The sequence below is a fragment of the Salvelinus alpinus genome, chromosome 5, assembly GCF_045679555.1.
Source record: "Salvelinus alpinus chromosome 5, SLU_Salpinus.1, whole genome shotgun sequence".
Lineage (NCBI taxonomy): Eukaryota > Metazoa > Chordata > Actinopteri > Salmoniformes > Salmonidae > Salvelinus > Salvelinus alpinus.
The window spans coordinates 26829654-26855033 of NC_092090.1; the positions used below are offsets into that span (position 1 = coordinate 26829654).

At 44.3% G+C, this 25380-nt stretch overlaps 1 protein-coding gene across 4 annotated transcripts in view; it reads right to left on the reverse strand.

The window, feature by feature from the left end:
• LOC139575821 (alpha-ketoglutarate-dependent dioxygenase FTO-like) overlaps positions 1-25380 on the reverse strand; it is a 189617-nt gene that overhangs the window by 136306 nt on the left and 27931 nt on the right. For 2 of the 4 annotated variants that reach the window (XM_071401158.1, XM_071401156.1), the window contains exons 4-7: positions 23410-23535; positions 13330-13409; positions 12985-13128; positions 8043-8162 (exon numbers count right to left, since the gene is read on the reverse strand). In XM_071401158.1, coding sequence (XP_071257259.1) covers positions 8043-8162; positions 12985-13128; positions 13330-13409; positions 23410-23535 — 470 coding nt within the window. Of the gene's footprint in view, positions 1-8042; positions 8163-12984; positions 13129-13329; positions 13410-23409; positions 23539-25380 lie in introns of all 4 variants that reach the window. The other 2 variants (XM_071401157.1, XM_071401155.1) reach the window with 1 other exon arrangement.

The window sequence follows — 25380 nt, forward strand, 5'->3', positions numbered from 1 at the left end:
CAGCCATATATCTCCTTTTTAAATGAATAATAACAATAATCTTGGAGTAATTTCTTTTCAGTGTGGAGGGTTGTAAATAGGTTGCAGCAGGTGTGTTAATATAGAGCTGGAGGTAAACAAGGCCGAGCTAGAATGAACACCAGGATTATACACTATTCTGTGTTCTGTGATAAGGACAACACACACTACTATCCAGGTAGCCTGGTGCACACGCACAAGGAAGTATAAACTACTCCACATTTCATATACTGTTATATACACACACAAAATCACAAACACATGCAAATGATCACAGACACTGTTAAAATTACAAACATACTCAATATCGATAACAGACAGCTACAGTGCATTCTACTAAAATGCTAAACTAAAAAACTGCTGAGATTTAAAAGAAAATAATGAATGGATTCATAATAAAAATATATAAGTAATAAAAATGCTCTTTAAACAATGTACTGCTTAGTTCACCCTTACCATTAATCTGGCTTGCATGGGTGTGGCCTGTATATGAAACTGTTAGAGAATGTTGCCCTAGAATGTCAAGCTAGAGAGTGAAACAGAGTAGTATGATTATACTGTAGTTAAGGCTCAATAAACTAGAGAGTGAAACAGAGTAGTGTGATTCTACTGTAGCTAAGGCTCAATAAACTAGAGAGTGAAACAGAGTAGTGTGATTCTACTGTAGCTAAGGCTCAATAAACTAGAGAGTGAAACAGAGTAGTGTGATTCTACTGTAGTTAAGACTCAATAAACTAGAGAGTGAAACAGAGTAGTGTGATTCTACTGTAGCTAAACCTAAATAAACTAGAGAGTGAAACAGAGTAGTGTGATTCTACTGTAGCTAAACCTAAATAAACTAGTGAGTGAAACAGTGTAGTGTGATTCTACTGTAGCTAAGGCTCAATAAACTAGAGAGTGAAACAGAGTAGTGTGATTCTACTGTAGCTAAGGCTCAATAAACTAGAGAGTGAAACAGAGTGGTGTGATTCTACTGTAGCTAAGGCTCAATAAACTAGAGAGTGAAACAGAGTAGTGTGATTCTACTGTAGCTTGGCCTCAAACTAGAGAGTGAAACAGAGTAGTGTGATTCTACTGTAGCTAAGGCTCAATAAACTAGAGAGTGAAACAGAGTAGTGTGATTCTACTGTAGCTAAGCCTCAATAAACTAGAGAGTGAAACATAGTAGTGTGATTCTACTGTAGCTAAACCTAAATAAACTAGAGAGTGAAACAGAGTAGTGTGATTCTACTGTAGCTAAGGCTCAATAAACTAGAGAGTGAAACAGAGTAGTGTGATTCTACTGTAGCTAAGGCTCAATAAACTAGAGAGTGAAACAGAGTAGTGTGATTCTACTGTAGCTAAGGCTCAATAAACTAGAGAGTGAAACAGAGTAGTGTGATTCTACTGTAGCTAAACCTAAATAAACTAGAGAGTGAAACAGAGTAGTGTGATTCTACTGTAGCTAAACCTAAATAAACTAGAGAGTGAAACAGAGTAGTGTGATTCTACTGTAGCTAAACCTAAATAAACTAGAGTGAAACAGAGTAGTGTGATTCTACTGTAACTAAGGCTCAATAAACTAGAGAGTGAAACAGAGTAGTGTGATTCTACTGTAGCTAAGCCTCAATAAACTAGAGAGTGAAACAGAGTAGTGTGATTCTACTGTAGCTAAACCTAAATAAACTAGAGAGTGAAACAGAGTAGTGTGATTCTACTGTAGCTAAACCTAAATAAACTAGAGAGTGAAACAGTGTAGTGTGATTCTACTGTAGCTAAACCTAAATAAACTAGAGAGTGAAACAGTGTAGTGTGATTCTACTGTAGCTAAACCTAAATAAACTAGAGAGTGAAACAGAGTAGTGTGATTCTACTGTAGCTAAGCCTCAAGCCTCTAAATGTCCTGCTCTTTCTTACCTACCGGGGCACAGAAAAACAACAACTAGCACTACCCCAAAAAAAAACATTCCCCCAAAAATTATTAATGCTGAAACTGCACACTACAGAACCATAACATCTATAATGTTTTACAAACCCATCAAATAAGTGGATAGGGATTAATTGGCCCTGACGACCTTAAAATAATTATATGAACAGTGCAACTCTAAACTCCCAATGAAATTGATACACTTTGATAATTAGATTCTTGGCTCTGACCCGCTGAAGTCAATAAAGGTTATTAAGGCCAATTGCTGTCTAAATGCATTAGAGGCAGAGTAAACTGTCTGTCTATAGGAGGGAGGGAGGGCCTCCTGCACTAGTTCAGCCCAGCACCAATACGATAATCCATTCTCCGTCCGGAGGTTTCTCCTCTCCCGCCGGTGTCTGTCTGCACTCTGCCATACAAAACCAGATTGGATTCGCTTAACCTTTCCAGAGCTTTGATCAAATGAGCTCACACTGCAATAACATTTACATTGACCCCCCTCTCTCTTTCTTTCTCTCTCGTTCTCTCCCTGAAGCTCCATCCCCTCCTCCCCCTTGCTAGGTCAATAACCTAATCAGCTATCGATGGCGACCTGGCCAGCCTGCGAGTGATTGCTCTGTGCTCCCCCTGAGTCGCTCCCCCTCAGCAGCCCGCCCCAGATTGTTACTGAGGACCAACATTAAAGATGGAGAGCGCAAGGGAAAGTAGAAGAGAAATGATGAAACGGTCACAGGCCACCTCCCTACACATCACGTTCCTCCACGGCTACATGACGGGAGTGTGACCAAACCCAGAGGAAGAGAGAGAGACTGACAAATTGGTTACAGGGAGACGCTAGAAGACATGGCCCGGGTACCCCTTCCTGTTTTGTAGATCTTGAAGTATACAAATATATTCAAGTGTGTGAATTATATTTATTGTGAAAGTAGATACAATTTCTTGATACACGCTGAAAGATTTTCATCTACAAGGCTCGTTCAACTGTCAAATGAGAGAGAGAGAGAGAGAGAGAGAGAGAGAGAGAGAGAGAGAGAGAGAGAGAGAGAGAGAGAGAGAGAGAGAGAGAGAGAGAGAGAGAGAGGGAGAGGGAGAGGGAGAGGGAGAGGGAGAGGGAGAGGGAGAGGGAGAGGGAGAGAGAGAGAGAGAGAGAGAGAGAGAGAGAGAGAGAGAGAGAGAGAGAGAGAGAGAGAACACTGTCTGAAATCTCTTTGCATGCCGGCAGCTTTTTAAGTTATGATATGAGCAGCCACAGAAGTCAGGGAAAGTGACAAATTAGTGGAGAAGCTGTAGTGTGCAGGCAGAGCTGGTAAATCAATTAAAGTCAAACTGAGTGCATACATTAGCATCATCTCACACACACAAACACAAACATAAACACACACACACAAACATACATACTGTAAACACACACACATAAACACACAGGAAAAAAAGGAAATATGCTATGTTTTGCTGCTTCTCCCGCACAGCAAAAAAAAGGATATAAAAAAGAATAAATGCCACACCATTATTTAAAATATTTTGCATAAAGCCAGACTGTCTCTCTCCTTTTGTCAGCCAGGTGGAAGCAATTCATTGTTGCTGGTTTAAGTAAATGTCAGGATTGTATGAGATCCATGATAGTAGGTCCTAGGGGGGCTGGGCTGCGGACCGGGCCCATCCAAACCATAACAGGGTTCCACCCCCCCTCGCTCCATTCCTAGTCTGGATCACAGGGGAACAGAGCCTTTACACCCCTGTCCTTTAACCACGGGGCGCAGCCTGTACCCCTCGTCTTCTGAGAGAGGTGGAACACTGGACCTTCTTCATACAGGTACCTATTCTCATATCTGATAAGCACTTCAATTCCTTTAACTATGCATGGAGCACTCGTGCACCCACCCACCCACCCACCCACACCCACCCACACCCACCCCCACCCACCCACAGCTGATCTGAATAGTCTTTATTTAGCCTCTCTCTACCACTGACTTCCATCTACCTCTTGTTGTTTCTATTAGGAAGCAACTTCAATTCATGAGGTAACAGTTTGGAGATAAAAGGAAGAGAGAGAAAAGCTGTGGATGTGTTTTATCAGAATGTCATTCAGATGGCAGGGTGAGTATTTGCATGACAACAGGATGGAGAACAGGGACTGAGCCCTAGGGAGGAAACTAGCATCTATAAACAGACAGCAGCTTCTGAAATATACTGAACACAATGCAAGGCTATGTATGTCGCAGGCATACGCACGCACGCACACACGCACACACACACACACACACAAACACACACACACACACACACACACATCACACGCACATCACACACACATCACATCACACGCACGCACACGCAAATCCATTCCATTCCATTCCAGTAGACACTACTTTTTTATGTGTCTAATATGGTTAACATTTTCAAGATTAAACATACACCATGAAATTATCCCAAAACATTAATAAATATTAAAATGTCACATTTAGAACACTGCGGATTTTTTAAATAGTAAATAGCGAAACATGTTTGTCACCACAGAAAAACACTAACTGCCACACTGATATTCTGATATTTTAAATAGTTTTGCATAAAAATGCTAATAAAAATAGTTTATGTATAAGTATATGAAAATATAAACTATGTAAGTAAAATAGAAGTGTAATAAACAAACATAAGCAATCGAAAAAAGGAAAATAAAAATGCATATATAACTGATTTCTATAATACTGAGAAAGGCCTATTTAATCAGTATGTGGTACAATATTGCTTATGAAAGCACAAAGAGCCTTCATCAACAATAGTGGCCCATTTTATTTGTTCATTTTCCATAAACACAATGAGCATGGCTTTGATTTACTTCATGGGTCAAAGACAAATACCTCCCTGATAAACTACTTCATGTTGTTTCATTTAGAACACAACACATGTACCTTCAGTAAAATACAAAATGATAAAGAAGAAAACGAGTAAATAGAGTTTACAGAAGCTAAATGGGAAAGTATAAATTAACAGCATGCCTCTAATATAAAATACAAAATAGAGAACAAACATTGCTCTAAAAGGGAACGAGATTTTTTTAAATATATTTTTTTTTTTATTGTTGACTAAAATGATGCTATAGGCTACTCAAGGCAATATGCAGACACACGTCTGCATGTCTGACCAGAGCCAGGGAAAACTAAACGATGAGTGGGGTCTGGTTGACTGTGTGTGTCTGTACGAGTGAGTGAGAGAGATGGCTGTTTCACCATATGAGTGAGAGAGAGCGAGAGCGAGAGCGAGAGCGAGAGAGAGAGAGAGAGAGAGAGAGAGAGAGAGAGAGAGAGAGAGAGAGAGAGAGCGAGAGCGAGAGCGAGAGCGAGAGAGAGAGAGAGAGAGAGAGAGAGAGAGAGAGAGAGAGAGAGAAATTATGCCAGCGAGGTGTGGAGTCCACTTGCAAAACAAGATTTCACCAAATGGGACAAACACCCCATAGAAACCCTGCAAGCAGAGTTCTGTAAGATTCTCTTACATGTCCAGAGGAAAACTACAAACAATGCATGCAGGGCAGAATTAGGCCAATATTCACTAATAATAAAAACAAAACAAAGAGGTTGGAAACATCTAAAATACAGTGACCTCCTCTCATATCACTACCAAGCCCTGCAATGCCAAGAGCTGAGCAAAGAAAAGAGTCCCCTCATCCAGCTGGTCCTGGGGCTGAGTTCACAAACCTGTTCTACTAACACACTGAAGCCTCAGGACCAGAACATCCAATCAATCAGAATAAAACAAATTACAACACAATCAAAACAAAACTACAGTACAAAGTACAGGCTCAGTGAGCACAGCCTTGCCATTGAGAAGGGTAGACACACAAAACCTGGCTCCCCATAGAGGAAAGGCTGTGCAACCACTGCACCACAGCAGTACCTGAGACAGAGCTGCATTTCCTGACAAAATGTCAAAAATATTCAACAATTAGAGAGTGCCATTTCCCCAAATTTGAAACCCCTATTCAAGGTTTCAAAGACCTCTCTGATGAGAATAGGCTATCTGTCCTGTTGGGGGAGGACGCAGAGAGCTGTGGGTTGGCAGCGCACTACATTGCTGCCTGCCATAAGATGAGGGACAGAGTCTGACAGACCAATCAACCTGCACATGTCCTCTATTGTTATTGTTCAATGTATGGTTATTTTGACCCTTGGTTATTGGTGTTACTGTTGTCCCGTTGACAATTTTGATTCTTATTATCTTAATATTGTAAATATCCAAAGTAAGCTTTGGCAATATGTACATTGTTACGTCATGCCAATAAAGCAAATTGAATTGAGCGAGAGCGACAGCGAGAGAGAGAGATGGCTGGCTCACCATCAGAGAGAGGGAGAGAGAGAGAGAGAGAGATGGCTGGTTTATCATCAGAGAGAGAGATGGCTAACCATCAGAGAGAGGGAGAGAGCGAGAGAGAGAGAGAGAGAGAGAGATGGCTGGTTTATCATCAGAGACAGAGAGAGAGAGAGAGAGAGAGAGAGAGAGAGAGAGAGAGAGAGAGAGAGAGAGAGAGAGAGAGAGAGAGAGAGAGATGGCTGGTTTATCATCAGAGAGAGGGAGAGAGCGAGAGAGAGAGAGAGAGGGCTGGTTTATCATCAGAGAGAGAGAGATGGCTGACCATCAGAGAGAGGGAGAGAGCGAGAGAGAGAGAGGGAGAGAGCGAGAGAGAGCGAGAGCGAGAGAGCGAGCGAGAGCGAGAGAGCGAGCGAGAGAAAGAGAGCGAGAGAAAGAGCGAGAGAAAGAGCGAGAGAAAGAGCGAGAGAAAGAGAGCGAGAGAAAGAGAGCGAGAGCGAGAGAGAGAGAGCGAGAGCGAGAGAGAGAGAAAAAGATATGGCTGGTTATCATCAGAGAGAGAGAGAGAGAGAGAGAGATGGCTGGTTTATCATCAGAGAGAGAGAGAGAGAGAGAGAGAGAGAGAGAGATGGCTGGTTTCTCATCAGAAAGAGAGAGAGAGAGAGAGAGAGAGAGAGAGAGAGAGAGAGAGAGAGAGAGAGAGATGGCTGGTTTATCATCAGAAAGAGAGAGAGAGAAAGAGAGAGAGAGACACAGCTCAAGTCTTCACATCTCACTCCTGCTCCTCTCTAAGTACAGGTTCAAATCACACACTTCATCTGAGCTCTAGATGAGTTTAGACCCGTCTCCCCCTCCTGGCTGTGTGGATGGCCTGCCTGCCAGCCTGCCTGCCTGCCAGCCTGCCTGACTGACTGCCTCCCTGTGTCTCAGTGCAGAGCAGCACCGTGCTTCTCCAGGCTCCTCTCTTTATCCCCGCCTGAGTATTAGATGTGATTACTGCTCAGCGCTCCAAACTGACAAAGACAGAGAGTACAGAGAGAGAGAGAGCATAGAGAGAGAGATGGAGAGAGAGGGAGAGAGAGACAGAGAGAGAGGAGGGAGAGAGAGAGAGAGAGCATAGAGGGAGAGAGCATAGAGAGGGAGAGAGGGAGAGAGGGAGGGAGGGAGCACAGCTCTGGTCTTGGCTGTTTCAGTGATACAAGAGTGCCCCCTACTGCTCCACTCTGCAGAGTTACAACACACACTTTGATACAACAGCAGAGCTGAGATTGGACTATCACACACACACACGCGCGCAGTCACACACGTACGGTAAACAGATGTGACTAAGTAGACTTCAATGTGAACAACCCATCCTCTCTCATTTATGAAATGACTGAGAAAATTATGTGTCAGAACAATTACTAGTCCCTTGTGATATGGTGAAGAGCTGAGTAAGACCATGTTGAACCAGACATTCTTAATATCACACCCGGGGTGTGACACAAAGACATTTCACAATCACACCTGCACTCTCTGATTATTATCGGTGTAGTTTGTGCAATGAACTCAAGCACAGGCATATTTGAGGTTACACAGATGTATACAGCCAATCAGCATCAGATCCTGATGGAGGCTGTCCACTGTGAGAATGCTGATCAGGTTGGAACAGGAAACTGTGTACACTAATAAATGAATGAACTGAAGTGTTACAGTGAAGTTCTTTGTGATTAGACTTTGTATGGCTCTTAAATGGCAAATCGTAGACAGTCAACCTTACTACTACACACTAGTATGTGTTATTACTGGGTCCCAGTGGGTCTCTGTGCAGTCTTACCATGAGCTCCATCTCTCTCCAGTCATTCTCCAGCTGCCCCATGGGTCTGGCCCACCAGCTGCAGAACCGGGTGTAGCGCTGGCCCTGGAACCAGTACTGCCTCAGCCACTCAAACTCCACCTGCACAAAACACAACACAGTACAGTCAGGTAGAGGAACCATATAGGATTATAGGAATAGTTCAGATCCTAGACAGGCAGTGGTAGATCAGTCAAGCCGTATGAAGTCCAGATGGAAATATTGGGAAGCGCAAACTTGCAAAGACATGGAGGTATAAAGACATGGAGGTGCAAAGACATGGAGGTACAAAGACATGGAGGTGCAAAGACATGGAGGTGCAAAGACATGGAGGTGCAAAGACATGGAGGTGCAAAGACATGGAGGTACAAAGACATGGAGGTACAAAAACATGGAGGTACAAAGACATGGAGGTGCAAAGACATGGAGGTACAAAGACATGGAGGTACAAAGACATGGAGGTACAAAGACATGGAGGTACAAAGACATGGAGGTGCAAAGACATGGAGGTGCAAAGACATGGAGGTACAAAGACATGGAGGTACAAAGACATGGAGGTACAAAGACATGGAGGTGCAAAGACATGGAGGTGCAAAGACATGGAGGTACAAAGACATGGAGGTACAAAGACATGGAGGTACAAAGACATGGAGGTTTATCCGTCTATCAACGCCAAGGCCTCTACTGCGCTTTAGAGCACGAGTGAGAGACAGGAGATAACACAAGTTGAAATCTGTCTGTTGGGGATTTCCCCTAATCAGATATGTGTAGAGAATGAAGTGTACTGGAGTAGAGACTTACTAGAATGTCTGTTTACACAGATGGTCATCCCTATGAGAACAGACAATACACCCCTCTCACAATACACCCCTCGACCCCCATTTCCCAAACCAACCCGACCCTAGACGCCTATACCCCACATTGCTCCACCCTCTCCTCACTCCTCTTTCCTCCTCCTCCCCTCCTCCTCCCTCGCTCCGCAGGGGAATGACAGTTTACTCTGCAGAGCGGCTCACCTCTCCTCCACTGGGAGTGTTTATGTTTTCAGCTCTTTTGAAGTGCTGATTTAATCCTCACAAGGACACGTCACGTAGCCAGGTGTATGGATGTGTATGTGTGTGTGTGTGTGTGTGTGTGTGTGTGTGTTTGTCTGAGAAAGTGTGTATGTCAGAGATTGCCCCAAATGCCGGTGATGCAAATGCAAGGCGCTCTGAGTTGCCCTCCCCAAAACATCCTACAAAGCACTGTTCCAGTATCATCCTCCCAACAATACATACACCATTTCATTTGACATAGACAACTGTAGAACACAAGGTGAGGAGTACAAAAGAGTTGCATATCAAATGTGAAAGCGACTACAAGACCTACTGTTCATCTCCAACTACTAGTCTGTGTATTGTTCTTGTAGGGGGCATTAGTATGTATGGTACAGTGTTATATTAGCTCTATAACACATAAGCACAATACAGAGGAAGAAGATGACAAGAATACAAAGCCATTTCCACTTCACCCTTTGTTCAGTGGCTGGCCTTCTAGGCTATGCAGTGGCACAGGATACAGAGAAACTGACCGCCATTTTGGATCCAAAGGGGGCTGATCACAGTGGTTTGACATGCAGGGGCTGGGTCACGTACGGGGGGGTACATGGGCCATAGCACGGTTCAGCACCTTCACAACCACTCCATACAACAGACCCTTCAAACAAAGGTCAGGCTTTATGGCTCTTCAACCCTCCACTACTCCACTCCCCCCCCTTGAACAGTACAGCTCACACACTCAACAAAGCAAGAGAGGGGACAAACATAGACTGTCCTTTCTCTACCTCCACCCTCCGCTCCCCTTCTCTCTCTGATTGTCCGTCTGTCCTTTACTGAGGGAACACAGCCTGTGGCTCTGCTTTGAGCCGACATGGACTCCTAGCCCCCGCGGAGCATGGCGATGGCAGCCTCAAAGCCAGGCGACTGCGGCATCTGTGGGATGCCTGGCATTTGGAGCCTGAGCCGCCCGGCTGTGAGTTACTGAGAGGGGAACACTGACTAAATGCCACCTGCCCAGGTAGAGAGATGGAGAGAGAGAGATGGAGAGAGAGAGAGAGATGGAGAGAGAGAGACGGAGAGAGAGAGAGATGGAGAGAGAGAGAGAGAGAGAGATGGAGAGAGAGAAAGAGAGATAGAGAGAGATGGAGAGAGAGAAAGAGAGAGAGATAGAGAGAGATGGAGAGAGAGAAAGAGAGATATGGAGAGAGAGAGAGAGAGATAGAGAGAGTCATCGCCATCGTTAGGCTAGATTTTCTCCTCTGCCTAGCCCGCTCTGGGTTCTGGGAGCAGGGAGACTGAGGGGTCCCTCCCCTGTGGTGTCTCCTGTCATCTCTCCAGGTGACGGACGTGCTAACTGCACATTAGCACTCCGCTCGACCTCCCACTCACCATGGCGACCCAGGAGTCAAAGCCAAGTAGTCCCTTTCAGTATTTAATGAAGCAGGGTTTTTCCACACCTCTCGGTGGTCCCCCAGCGGACTTGACCAATCAATTTCCGGCTGTTCCATGCCGTGCGGCCCTCGAGGTAGGAGCTGATGAGAGACGGATCGATATCAACCTGCCTCTTTCTGTTTACTTTCCTGGACCTGCTCCCACATCACATCAACCAGGAGCACTGAGGACTGTTCCCTGTTCCCTGTCTCCAGAGGTACAGGACACACTTCACACTCATCACACCTGGCTACCATGGACACACACTTACAGACAAGGACACACTCACACACACACCTTGAGGCGATACAAACTGTACTTGCTCACCTATAGGCAATAATATGCTCTGGAATTACAGATTTCAATTACATTCTTTCTCAACTGAAAATAGGATGTCTCAACTGAAAAAACTGTTCCCTACAGGTAAGTCACAAACTCTCTGACTCCACAAGGAAGAGTGGTGTGGGCTTTTAGCTACTTGACAAACACTGTTACTCACTAGGGAGAGAGAGGCCTGGCCTGGAAAACATACTGTACAGGACAGAGGAAGGTCAGAGGAACTACCTGGCTGATTACACTTGTACTTTACCTTCCCCCATCTCTAGCAGAACCAGACATGACTTAGTGTGTCCCTCCCTCCAATATTTACTGAGCAGGGACAGGCTTCATTAGGGGGGTCCCAGAGGGCACACTGTCACACACCCACCTGGGAAGTGACACGATGAGACAAGACGTGTCTGGGATTAGCATTTCAAAGCCAAACACACACACACAGACAGGGCCGTGTGGCGATGGGCTGTGATGCGATGCTATCCCCATGTTCGTTCCACCGTTCCAACACACAGACAAGAAGATTAGAGTAGAGAGGCCAGGAGGGCCTAGAATCAGCTAGAAAACGGTCTCTCTCTCTCTGCTATGCCAGGTGCTGTTCTCCTGTCCTCTACCCATCAACCCCTGCTTCAACTCCCTCCTCTGGCTATTAACATTCTCCCCCTCTCCCTGAACACACGTTCCTCAGATGGCTGATGTTCAGCTTCATCCCCATCACAACCCTAAACACCCCCCTTCCCCCCTCTATCCCTACCTAAACGACTGTCAAACCCCCTCTAAGCATACACATCACACAGTACATCAGCATCAGCCAGGCAGCCGGCCGGCCGGTCGGTCGATCTCCTGTTTATCACTTTTTAAGGAAATGCCCATAAGGTGTTGGTCAGGTCAGCCTGTCTGACGAGCCTCTGCTTGTTCGCTCTACGGTCGTCCATGTCAAACACGACCCATGCAATATGCGCCCGCTAACCGCCAAAACTAGCCGTCATAATAAATAACTCTGCCAACAACACATCATTTAAGTGGATGTTCTGCCCTCATGGGCAACTCAGAACAAATGGCCCAATCCATCATCGTGGTCCTGGGGACGCCAGGTAGAGTAGAGCGGGGCCAGGCCCCCGAGAGAGAGCTCCATCCCCTCCTCTCCCAGCCTTTTATAAATAGCCTCCTGTTTTCCTAAATAAACGGCGTGCGCCCCCCAGCGAGGCCTACACTGGGTAATCCTGTGGTGCTGCGCTGTGAGCAGGTGTTCTCTCTCTGCGATGGAGACCAGGTGTTGGCTAGGCCTCTCCCTCTATCTCTTTCTATACCCCTCTCTATACCTCTCTCTCTCTCTCGCGCTCTCATATTGTCTGAATAATTAATACTGGCTACAACCTTTAAACAACCTCACGCCAAGCTCATCTGTCATGGCGTCCCGTGTGGTTCCTGACTCGGCCCGCTGCTGTGGTTACCTGGGAGTAGTGAGGATAACACATGCGGAGGGGGAGAGGTGAAGTGCTATTTTAACCATTAGCCCCTGGCAGTCAGGGGCAGGCTGGGCTGCAGAACGCTGTATTGAGCAAGCTGCCACTGTAAAGCGTGAACGGCCCCCATAGGGTCTCAGGGCCCCGGAGCCAGATTCACTGATTGTTCTGTGTGAAAGGGGCCATGATCTCGAACCTTAGACAAACAAGAGCAACCTGGACTTATGAAATATTTCTCCCATAACATAAATACCCACGGTAGCTATGAATGATGTCAACTTAAACGTTGACAACCTCTTTATTTTCCTATGGAAGGGCCTTATCCCTGGTTAACAAGATGTGACAAAGTAGAAAGGGAAAGATTATACACAACTACCCTTTCCTTGAATGAGGGTTCCAAAAGGGTTCTTCGGCTGTCTCCATAGGATAACCCTTTTTGGAACAAGGTATATCTATTTTGGGTTCCATGTAGAACCCTCTGTGTAAATGGAACTCAAAAGGGTTCTACCTGGAACTAAAAAGGGTTCTTCAAAGGGTTCTCCTATGAGGACAGCCGAAAAACCCTTTTAGGTTCTAGATAGCACCTTTTTTCTAAGCGTGTAGGTAGGGCACAAAGTTAGGCCTATCGTAGAACCCCAAAAGTTAGTCACACACACCCACCTCGTTGTGTATCTCCTCGTAGCCTTGCAGGGTAGCTGGCAGCAGGGAGAGAAGGCTGTGGGTCCCTGTTTCTGGGTCTGTGCTCAGGTTAGACAGGGCCTCCCGGCAGCGAGACTGGATGTAGTCCAGGGTCCCGGTGGAACACTGTGAGGACAGACAGTCAAAAAAGGTTGGAAGATAATGCATGTATTCTGGGAGCATAAGGGCCTCTTGGAATTCTAGAATAGAAGGTAGAATCTGTTAAAGAAAGGTAATGGAATATACGGTATCCTATAAAATAAATCAATCATTATTAGAATCAGGCCAGGGTCTCCAAGCCCCCAGTGTACCCCAGACCCCCCTCACCTCCGCCACTCTGTGTGTAGAGCTGAAGCGGGCCGAGTCTCCAGCCAGAACACAGTGCTGATGGGTCCTGTTCAGATCATCTGGGGACAGAGGAGGACACACCACAGTCACCACACAACCAACACCAGTCAACTATCCCAAATATTAAGAGGCAATGATGTTCACAACAATTTACTATGAATATAGGCCTACACAAATGCCAAATGTTTTCATTCTGTTTTAACCTTTGTTAGGACACGAGACACCACACCACACTTGTCCACTAGTGGAATGAAGATCGAAAATATAATTGAAACTTTTGTCTCTTTGTTATGATGTGCCTGAGTTATCACCTTGTCGGACCATTTCTCCCCACTCAAACAGATGGATCGTTTCAAACATTTCTTGCTAACCTAACAATGCTATCGCTAATCCTATCAAACGTCAACGCCGTCTATTATATAAGAGCACAGATGCCAGAGTCTGGTTATCACCAGAGTCTACGTGAAAAATCTGTCGATGTGCCTTTGAGCAAGGCACATAACCCTAATTGCTCCTGTAAGTCGCTCACCACCACTGTTGTTACACTGGCTTCTTAGGTAAGTGTGTGATGGCCTAGTTCCAGCTTTAGCCACAAGTTGCAACACCTCTCATTAACTGGTTTATCCGTTTCGGGGGGGGTTTCGTTGTTTATCAGAAATGCTAATATTTCTGATAATGATCTATATATTTTCACAAACATGTTAAGTGTTGGCCATTAGATTGTTAACAGTGAAATAGTACAGCCTCTCAAGTGTACCACTGTTCACTGAAAAGTGACCTGTTTCAAGGTGTCAGTGGTTCAGGACAGGTTAGGGCATGGGTGTATTCATTAGGGCACACCATTATGTAGGTGGAAACTATGTTGAATAATAATAAACTACATGTATCAATCTGACTCCATTATTATGTGAATAAATGCAACAGACCCTGTTCGTCTCTGGAGGATCTAGCAAGATGGTGAACAATTGCACCACCAACTCAGTATGACTATAATGAACATGTGTCTATCTTGCAGCGTTATGCAGTTATTAAGAGGCTAGATACAAATAGCTAATCCTGGCGACCAATGTTCTAGCATTCATTTGAGGCAAGTAGATCAGAGATGTCAAGGTGGTACCCAAGCATGTGCTATGTGTATAGTGTAAATACCAACAATCAAAGACCTACTACATAATAGACAGTCAACCAAAACAATACTCTGTACAATGAGGAACGCATCCTCTCAATTCAACTAGTAGAATTTATTAGTCACAAAAGAACTAACACTCAACCAATTCCAATGTACATGAAATACATGATACAGCAAACACAGAGTAAATAACTATCACAAATAGGATAAGAGTTAACGTGGTTACAGGTGTCTTCAGTTCAGAATCATCTCTAAGAGAAAAAACATGTGTGTGTCTGATACACACAGGAGCTCGGTAGCAAGTTAACGTTTGATCCCTGTGATAGCCCACAGATGGTGTGCCATCTAAACAATGTCATAAATTGTGACTAAGTCATCCCACTGTGCTCCCACACCAGCCAGTCACTGCGATTATAAACTTCTCATATTCTTCCAATACACTGTAGCAAACCATTCTGCACCATAAAAACACATTTGCTGCTCCACACCAACTAAACAGACTGCCAGGTCCTCTATCTACCAATCTCTGTCCAGCAGCAGGATCAGTGATGGAGGTCTCATGATCCCTCATGATGGAGGTCATGACGGAGGTCATGATGGAGGTCATGATCATGATGGAGGTCTCATATAACAAACAATGTCAGATCTCATTCATTCCCTCCTGATGGAGGTCTCATAACAACAAACACTGTCAGATCTCATTCAATCCCTCATGATGGAGGTCTCATATAACAAACACTGTCAGATCTCATTCATTCACTCCTGATGGAGGTCTCATATAACAAACACTGTCAGATCTCATTCAATCCCTCATTATGGAGGTCTCATATCACCAACACTGTCAGATCTCATTCATTCCCTCCTAATGGAGGTCTCATATCACCAACACTGTCAGATCTCATTCAATCCCTCATGATGGAGGTCTCATATAACAAACACTGTCAGATCTCATTCATTCCCTCCTGATGGAGGTCTCATATCAACAAACACTGTCAGATCCCATTCATTCCCTCCTGATGGAGGTCTCATATAACAAACACTGTCAGATCTCATTCAATCCCTCATGATGGAGGTCTCATAACAAACACTGTCAGATCTCATTCATTCCCTCCTGATGGAGGTCTCATATCACCAACACTGTCAGATCTCATTCATTCCCTCCTGATGGAGGTCTCATATCACCAACACTGTCAGATCTCATTCAATCCCTCATGATGGAGGTCTCATATAACAAACACTGTCAGATCTCATTCATTCCCTCATGATGGAGGTCTCATATCACCAACACTGTCAGATCTCATTCAATCCCTCATGATGGAGGTCTCATATCAACAAACACTGTCAGATCTCATTCAATCCCTCATGATGGAGGTCTCATATAACAAACACTGTCAGATCTCATTCATTCCCTCATGATGGAGGTCTCATATAACAAACACTGTCAGATCTCATTCATTCCCTCATGATGGAGGTCTCATATAACAAACACTGTCAGATCTCATTCATTCCCTCATGATGGAGGTCTCATATAACAAACACTCAGATCTCATTCAATCCCTCATGATGGAGGTCTCATATCAACAAACACTGGCAGATCTCATTCCTCATGATGGTGGTCTCATATCAACAAACACTGTCAGATCTCATTAATTCCCTCATGATGGAGGTCTCATATCAACAAACACTGTCAGATCTCATTCCTCATGATGGAAGTCTCATTTAGCAAACACTGTCAGATCTCATTCAATTCCTCATGATGGAGGTCTCATATCAACAAACACTGTCAGATCTCATTCCTCATGATGGAGGTCTCATATAACAAACACTGTCAGATCTCATTCATTCCCTATGATGGAGGTCTCATATCAACAAACACTGTCAGATCTCATTCATTCCCTCATGATGGAGGTCTCATATAACAAATAATGTCAGATCTCATTCCTCATGATGGAGGTCTCATATCAACAAAAACTGTCAGACCTCATTCAATCCCTCATGATGGAGGTCTCATATCAACAAAAACTGTCAGACCTCATTCAATCCCTCATGATGGAGGTCTCATATCAACAAACACTGTCAGATCTCATTCATTCCCTCATGATGGAGGTCTCATATCAACAAACACTGTCAGATCTCATTCCTCATGATGGAGGTCTCATATCAACAAACACTGTCAGATCTCATTCATTCCCTCCTGATGGAGGTCTCATATCACCAACACTGTCAGATCTCATTCAATCCCTCATGATGGAGGTCTCATATAACAAACACTGTCAGATCTCATTCATTCCCTCCTGATGGAGGTCTCATATCATCAAACACTGTCAGATCTCATTCATTCCCTCCTGATGGAGGTCTCATATAACAAACACTGTCAGATCTCATTCAATCCCTCATGATGGAGGTCTCATATCAACAAACACTGTCAGATCTCATTCATTCCCTCATGATGGAGGTCTCATATCACCAACACTGTCAGATCTCATTCAATCCCTCATGATGGTCTCATATCAACAAACACTGTCAGATCTCATTCAATCCCTCATGATGGAGGTCTCATATAACAAACACTGTCAGATCTCATTCATTCCCTCATGATGGAGGTCTCATATAACAAACACTGTCAGATCTCATTCATTCCCTCATGATGAAGGTCTCATATAACAAACACTGTCAGATCTCATTCAATCCCTCATGATGGAGGTCTCATATCAACAAACACTGTCAGATCTTATTCCTCATGATGGTGGTCTCATATCAACAAACACTGTCAGATCTCATTAATTCCCTCATGATGGAGGTCTCATATCAACAAACACTGTCAGATCTCATTCCTCATGATGGAGGTCTCATATCAACAAACACTGTCAGATCTCATTAATTCCCTCATGATGGAGGTCTCATATCAACAAACACTGTCAGATCTCATTCAATTCCTCATGATGGAGGTCTCATATCAACAAACACTGTCAGATCTCATTCCTCATGATGGAGGTCTCATATAACAAACACTGTCAGATCTCATTCATTCCCTATGATGGAGGTCTCATATCAACAAACACTGTCAGATCTCATTCATTCCCTCATGATGGAGGTCTCATTTAACAAACACTGTCAGATCTCATTCCTCATGATGGAGGTCTCATATCAACAAACACTGTCAGACCTCATTCAATCCCTCATGATGGAGTTCTCATATCAACAAACACTGTCAGATCTCATTCATTCCCTCATGATGGAGGTCTCATATCAACAAACACTGTCAGATCTCATTCCTCATGATGGAGGTCTCATATCAACAAACACTGTCAGATCTCATTAATTCCCTCATGATGGAGGTCTCATATCAACAAACACTGTCAGATCTCATTCAATTCCTCATGATGGAGGTCTCATATCAACAAACACTGTCAGATCTCATTCCTCATGATGGAGGTCTCATATAACAAACACTGTCAGATCTCATTCATTCCCTATGATGGAGGTCTCATATCAACAAACACTGTCAGATCTCATTCATTCCCTCATGATGGAGGTCTCATATAACAAATAATGTCAGATCTCATTCCTCATGATGGAGGTCTCATATCAACAAAAACTGTCAGACCTCATTCAATCCCTCATGATGGAGGTCTCATATCAACAAAAACTGTCAGACCTCATTCAATCCCTCATGATGGAGGTCTCATATCAACAAACACTGTCAGATCTCATTCATTCCCTCATGATGGAGGTCTCATATCAACAAACACTGTCAGATCTCATTCCTCATGATGGAGGTCTCATATCAACAAACACTGTCAGATCTCATTCATTCCCTCCTGATGGAGGTCTCATATCACCAACACTGTCAGATCTCATTCAATCCCTCATGATGGAGGTCTCATATAACAAACACTGTCAGATCTCATTCATTCCCTCCTGATGGAGGTCTCATATCATCAAACACTGTCAGATCTCATTCATTCCCTCCTGATGGAGGTCTCATATAACAAACACTGTCAGATCTCATTCAATCCCTCATGATGGAGGTCTCATATCAACAAACACTGTCAGATCTCATTCATTCCCTCATGATGGAGGTCTCATATCACCAACACTGTCAGATCTCATTCAATCCCTCATGATGGTCTCATATCAACAAACACTGTCAGATCTCATTCAATCCCTCATGATGGAGGTCTCATATAACAAACACTGTCAGATCTCATTCATTCCCTCATGATGGAGGTCTCATATAACAAACACTGTCAGATCTCATTCATTCCCTCATGATGAAGGTCTCATATAACAAACACTGTCAGATCTCATTCAATCCCTCATGATGGAGGTCTCATATCAACAAACACTGTCAGATCTTATTCCTCATGATGGTGGTCTCATATCAACAAACACTGTCAGATCTCATTAATTCCCTCATGATGGAGGTCTCATATCAACAAACACTGTCAGATCTCATTCCTCATGATGGAGGTCTCATATCAACAAACACTGTCAGATCTCATTAATTCCCTCATGATGGAGGTCTCATATCAACAAACACTGTCAGATCTCATTCAATTCCTCATGATGGAGGTCTCATATCAACAAACACTGTCAGATCTCATTCCTCATGATGGAGGTCTCATATAACAAACACTGTCAGATCTCATTCATTCCCTATGATGGAGGTCTCATATCAACAAACACTGTCAGATCTCATTCATTCCCTCATGATGGAGGTCTCATTTAACAAACACTGTCAGATCTCATTCCTCATGATGGAGGTCTCATATCAACAAACACTGTCAGACCTCATTCAATCCCTCATGATGGAGTTCTCATATCAACAAACACTGTCAGATCTCATTCATTCCCTCATGATGGAGGTCTCATATCAACAAACACTGTCAGATCTCATTCCGCATGATGGAGGTCTCATATCAACAAACACTGTCAGACCTCATTCAATCCCTCATGATGGAGGTCTCATATCAACAAACACTGTCAGATCTCATTCATTCCCTCATGATGGACGTCTCATATCAACAAACACTGTCAGATGTCATTCCTCATGATGGAGGTCTCATATCAACAAACACTGTCAGATCTCATTCATTCCCTATGATGGAGGTCTCATATCAACAAACACTGTCAGATCTCATTCATTCCCTCATGATGGATGTCTCATATAACAAACACTGTCAGATCTCATTCCTCATGATGGAGGTCTCATATCAACAAACACTGTCAGATCTCATTCATTCCCTCATGATGGAGGTCTCATAACAACAAACACTGTGAGATCTCATTCAATCCCTCATGATGGAGGTCTCATATCAACAAACACTGTCAGATCTCATTCATTCCCTCATGATGGAGATCTCATATCAACAAACACTGTCAGATCTCATTCATTCCCTCATGATGGAGGTCTCATATCAACAAACACTGTCAGATCTCATTCATTCCCTCATGATGGAGGTCTCATATAACAAACACTGTCAGATCTCATTCAATCCCTCATGATGGAGATCTCATATCAACAAACACTGTCAGATCTCATTCCTTCATGATGGAGGTCTCATAACAAACACTGTCAGATCTCATTCCTCATGATGGAGGTCTCATAACAAACACTGTCAGATCCCATTCCTCATGATGGAGGTCTCATATAACAAACACTGTCAGATCTCATTCCTCATGATGGAGGTCTCATATCAACAAACACTGTCAGATCTCATTCCTCATGATGGAGGTCTCATATAACAGACACTGTCAGATCTCATTCCTCATGATGGAGGTCCCATATCAACAAACACTGTCAGATCTCATTCCTCATGATGGAGGTCTCATATAACAACCACTGTCAGATCTCATTCCTCATGATGGAGGTCCCATATCAACAAACACTGTCAGATCTCATTCCTCATGATGGAGGTCTCATATCAACAAACACTGTCAGATCTCATTCATTCCTTCATGATGGAGGTCTCATAACAAACACTGTCAGATCCCATTCCTCATGATGGAGGTCTCATATAACAGACACTGTCAGATCTCATTCCTCATGATGGAGGTCCCATATCAACAAACACTGTCAGATCTCATTCCTCATGATGGAGGTCTCATATAACAACCACTGTCAGATCTCATTCCTCATGATGGAGGTCTCATATCAACAAACACTGTCAGATCTCATTCCTCATGATGGAGGTCTCATATAACAGACACTGTCAGATCTCATTCCTCATGATGGAGGTCCCATATCAACAAACACTGTCAGATCTCATTCCCTCCTGATGGAGGTCTCATATAACAAACACTGTCAGATCTCATTCATTCCCTCATGATGGAGGTCTCATATCAACAAACACTGTCAGATCTCATTCCTCATGATGGAGGTCTCATATCAACAAACGCTGTCAGATCTCATTCATTCCCTCATGATGGAGGTCTGAAATCAACAAACATTTATCCAATAAACAAAGATCCTTATCCGATCCCAACTGCTGTTTCTAGTGTATCAGTCTCGTCAGTCCACAAGCTTGTTTGTGTGTTTAGATGTCGCCCAGCTCTGTTATTATTTGCTCCACATAAAAATCATTAATTTAGCCATTACAGAGCTGTCACTCACAGCACATGTGCATATTTACACCCCGCCTTGAGCAGTGTGGCTGGCTAATGCCTTTGGTTTGAAAGTCAAACAGTGAAGTGCTTTAGGAAGATATATATTATTATGAGGTAGTGAGGGAAAAAACTGAAAAAGAGCATGACAAACAAAACAAGTTCCCCCACTGTTCTGTGTTATCCTCTGATGAGATTGTGAAGGATTAGGTCTCTGGGGGGAATGACTCCCATCTTTAAAACAGTTTATATCCAATAATAAATGATCTCCATCAATCTGGTCCTCCACAGTCTGATGGCACTGGGGGGACAAACTCGATTTCTGTAATAAATATTTATCTTTCTTTCTCTACCCCCTCATCTGTTGCCACTTGTCCCCTTCTTTTTTCCAGGAAGCAGCAGGCTTTTAAATATATTGGGTCAACTCTTTCTCAGGTCCCTGGTGAGTTGGGAGCTGGAAATCGTATTACCCAACAGGCTCGGTGTCAGACTTGTATTGTTCTTTTTTAACCACTGAAATTCCATTTGGTTGGAAATAACGGCTAATTAAATTTGCACACACATATTACACACACACACACAACATTAACAGTTCAGAGGTTGAGTCACTGACTAACGGTGCTAAAAAGGAATGATGGTGTCCGTGATGGTACACGGGCCCGTTCCTTATCAAAACACGACAAAGCCAGGGGCCTCCCGAGTGGCGCAACGGTCTAGAGGCATCACTACATACACAGGTTCAATACCGGGCTGTGTGGCAGCTGGCAGCAACCGGGATACCTAAGCATGAGGCGGCACACAATTGGCCCAGCATCGTCCGGATTAGGGTATGGTTTGGCCGTCTGGGACATCCTTGTCCCATTGCTCTCCAGCGACTCCTTCTGTCGGGCCGGAAGCATGCACGCTGACTTCGGCTGCCAGCTGTACGGTGTTTCCTCCGACACATTGGTCTGGCTGGTTTCAAGATTAAGCGAGCAGTGTGTCAAGAAACAGCGCGGCTTGGCGGGGTCGTGTTTCGGGAGTACACATGGCTCTCGACCTTCACCTCTCCGAGTCCGTATGGGAGTTGCAGCGATGGGACAAGACTGTAACTACCAACTGGATATCACGAAATTGGGGAGAAAAAGTGACAAAAACTACAACAACAAAAAATTTGAATAAAATTTAAAAAACACCAGAAAGCCACTAGTCAACAGGCATCACAAAGCTAGCTTTTATTTCTGTCCCTTGTCGAGGCATGCTATAACCTCCAACTTAAATACTGAGTGGACTAGTTTCTTGAATGTAGTCTTGGTTGATTACAGTAGTTAGTGTCTGTACTGTGTACCTGATCCAGGTGTAGGAGTGCGACAGACTGACTGTGTGAGCTGATACAGTACCATAGTGATCCTGTAGGGATCTTCCAAACGGTAACATAAATCCCCATTGATCGAGTTCAGTCAGGTCCAATTACAATGGTGTTTGTAGAGCAGGCCATCACTCTGTTATCATGCCTGGACTGAAAGTGACAAATCTCATCCTGTCTGGGTTATGTCCCGTAAGGTCACTCCAACTCATGGTTTCTACTCAAATCAACATGTTTTGAGGTAGAATATGAGTCTGTTCCTGCATGTTCTTGCCTGTGTCTTTGTGTGTGTGTCTGTTCGTACGTGTCCAAAAAAATGATGCAGTCATATTTCACCAACGATCCCAGACAAATATACACAATGACGTCTTGGAGGTCCTAAGCCATACACAATGTGGGACATGACGTGCTGCTGTGATGGGGAACCTAGTGGTAGCCAATAATAGCTGTGTAGCCTTGTCCTGTATTGTAGAAGCTAAGAGCAGCCCGACCCAGCAGGCGGAGATGAAAGGGAAAGGCATCTGCTGTAGCCATCAGCATTAAGGTCTGATTTACACCCTCCTGGCCCGCTGCCTGTCCTCTCCACTCCATAAAGACACCACCAGCACCGGGTCACAGGACTTCACAAAATAACATTTGGTTTCCTTAACCTCTCTAATGCATGCAATTACATGGATCCTTAGGGTTACAGATACACAAGAAGGCCAGAGTCCGAGCTACATGCGGAACAGAATAGAGCTTCTGGTCAGAGAGAGAGCGAGAGCGAGAGAGAGAGAGAGAGAGAGAGAGAGAGAGAGAGAGAGAGAGAGCGAGAGAACAAAACAGAAAAGAGAGGTAGAAAAAGAGAGAGAGTCTGAAGAACATCCTGCTTCTATGGGTCAGTAGGGACACAGTAAACCAAACACACTAGAACATCAAGTGTAAATCTCACACAGACTAGCGATGTCATGTAGAAGGAGTGGTGTGCATGCTCTAGTACCTCTCAGGTAGTAGGAGTCTCCGGACTGCAGTGGGAGGGTCAATCCAGGGGTGTGGATGTCCCAGGCCACCTTTAGACCAATCCTCCAGCAGCCCTTCTCCGCAGGACCCTCCTCCGAGCTCACACCTGCTAAACACAAACACTCCCACCACTTAGGTCAGTCAGATCAGAACCAAATATACAATAGGAGACAGGGCATATTGTTACATTATCTCTCAGTACAAATTGTGTCTTCATCACAGTTTCTGTACAAGAGGACAGCCTTTAAAATAAAAGTATTTGATGTTAGGTAGCTTGTGTGTGTAGGGGCAGCAGACAGACAGGGTAGTGGGGACTATTCTCCTCCCATAGCCAGTCTCTGAGCCTCTCACCCAGCATCTCCCTGTCTGTCCTCCATCCGAGGCATGGTGAGAAAACGAGATCTACCCAGCCCGTTAGGTCCACACCCTTCAGCATAAATCAATACTAAAGTGTTCCTGGGCCTCTCTCAGCCCCACGGCAAATCAGGTATTTTCCTTTGCTCAGCAGAGGATAAATAGTAACTTAATTTCCAGCCAGTACTTTCTGAGAGAGCCGTTAATGACACTGCTCCTAAAGGACCCAGGATGGGAATGGTGTTGGAGCTGGAGTAAAGAGCATTGTGGTCTTTCCAGCCGGAAAACACTCTGCCGCCAAGCCAGATACCTCCGGATGAGAGCAGCTGGGTGACTCTAAATAAAACCATTCTGAAACACCAGAGCCTTGGGAAAAAGAGACAAATACTAGACTTCTCCCAGACCTGACATGAAAACTAAGCGTGTCAAAAGAAAGACAGGTGTCATGCAAATAAACATGCTTAGAAGGTTACTGGTTACTGTATGTACCAGACTGTGTGATGCAAAACAGCTCAATTATTGAGTTGAGAAAGAGAGAGAGAGAGAGGGGCTTTGTCTGTGGCGCAGCCGAGAACAATGGAGAAACAACATGGGCCCCCTCGTAAAAAAACAACATTCCGCATGGTAACAATTCCATCTCTGTGGTTCTGGGAGTATTCAGAACGATCTGGCCCAAAGTGAACATAACATTTCTTGAGTAATGCACAGCGGGGTTAGCGAGCAGTGCTGCTAAACTTTGTCAGGTTTGCCTGTGAAGTCTGGTGCTGTGGGGTCAGTTTGGCCTACAAAGGAAAGGCACAGCTGCAGATAGAACAGTCTACCTAGACTACAGCCCCGGCCGGTCGGTCCTGTGCTGTTTGAAGCCAGCGTTCCCAGGGGTCAACGGTCACATGGGTCAGAACAAATCATCTCCACAGTCTTCTACTCTACGGCAGATGGTTCTGTTTAGCCAATCCCTCTGAAATGATGTTGGCCCGCTGCAAAGATGAGATGTGGTTGTGAACTGTATGGCCATGTGAAAAGGGGATCGTGCATCTTGATAGTAAAACAGAGTACATATTTGATTTAAAAATATGATCATGATCGATCAATCAATGAATGAACTCCATCAAAAAAGATACACTCACATCAGCCCTATAAAATCAGGCCGAGACCCACTATGATAGAACATCTAGGCTAAACACTGCCTCAATACTGCTGTACAGTCTAGAACCAGAAATCAAAGCAGACACTCATTATTCCATATCAGATAATTACACATTGATCATTTCTGGAGGAAATGACTTAGATCAGATGGTTGAGCGATAAGGCTGGGCGAGTTGTTGGAGTTTTGTAGTGTGCCGTTCAGCATGTGTTTAGCCCCTGAATGTGTCCCAGAGAGTGTGTGTTGATGATCTTCCCTCACCCCCTGGCCCTGCTAGCGATAAGGCATCCCAGCCTGTCAGAACAGAACAGAGGCAGTCTGTGATGACATTTGATAATGCCCTGACACTATCAGGCTGATAGATCTGATGGCTGGCTCACTGGAGGCCGTGTCTGAGATAAATGCTGTAAAGCTGTTGGAAGTGAGCTGCTGTAGGGCCACATACACAACGTT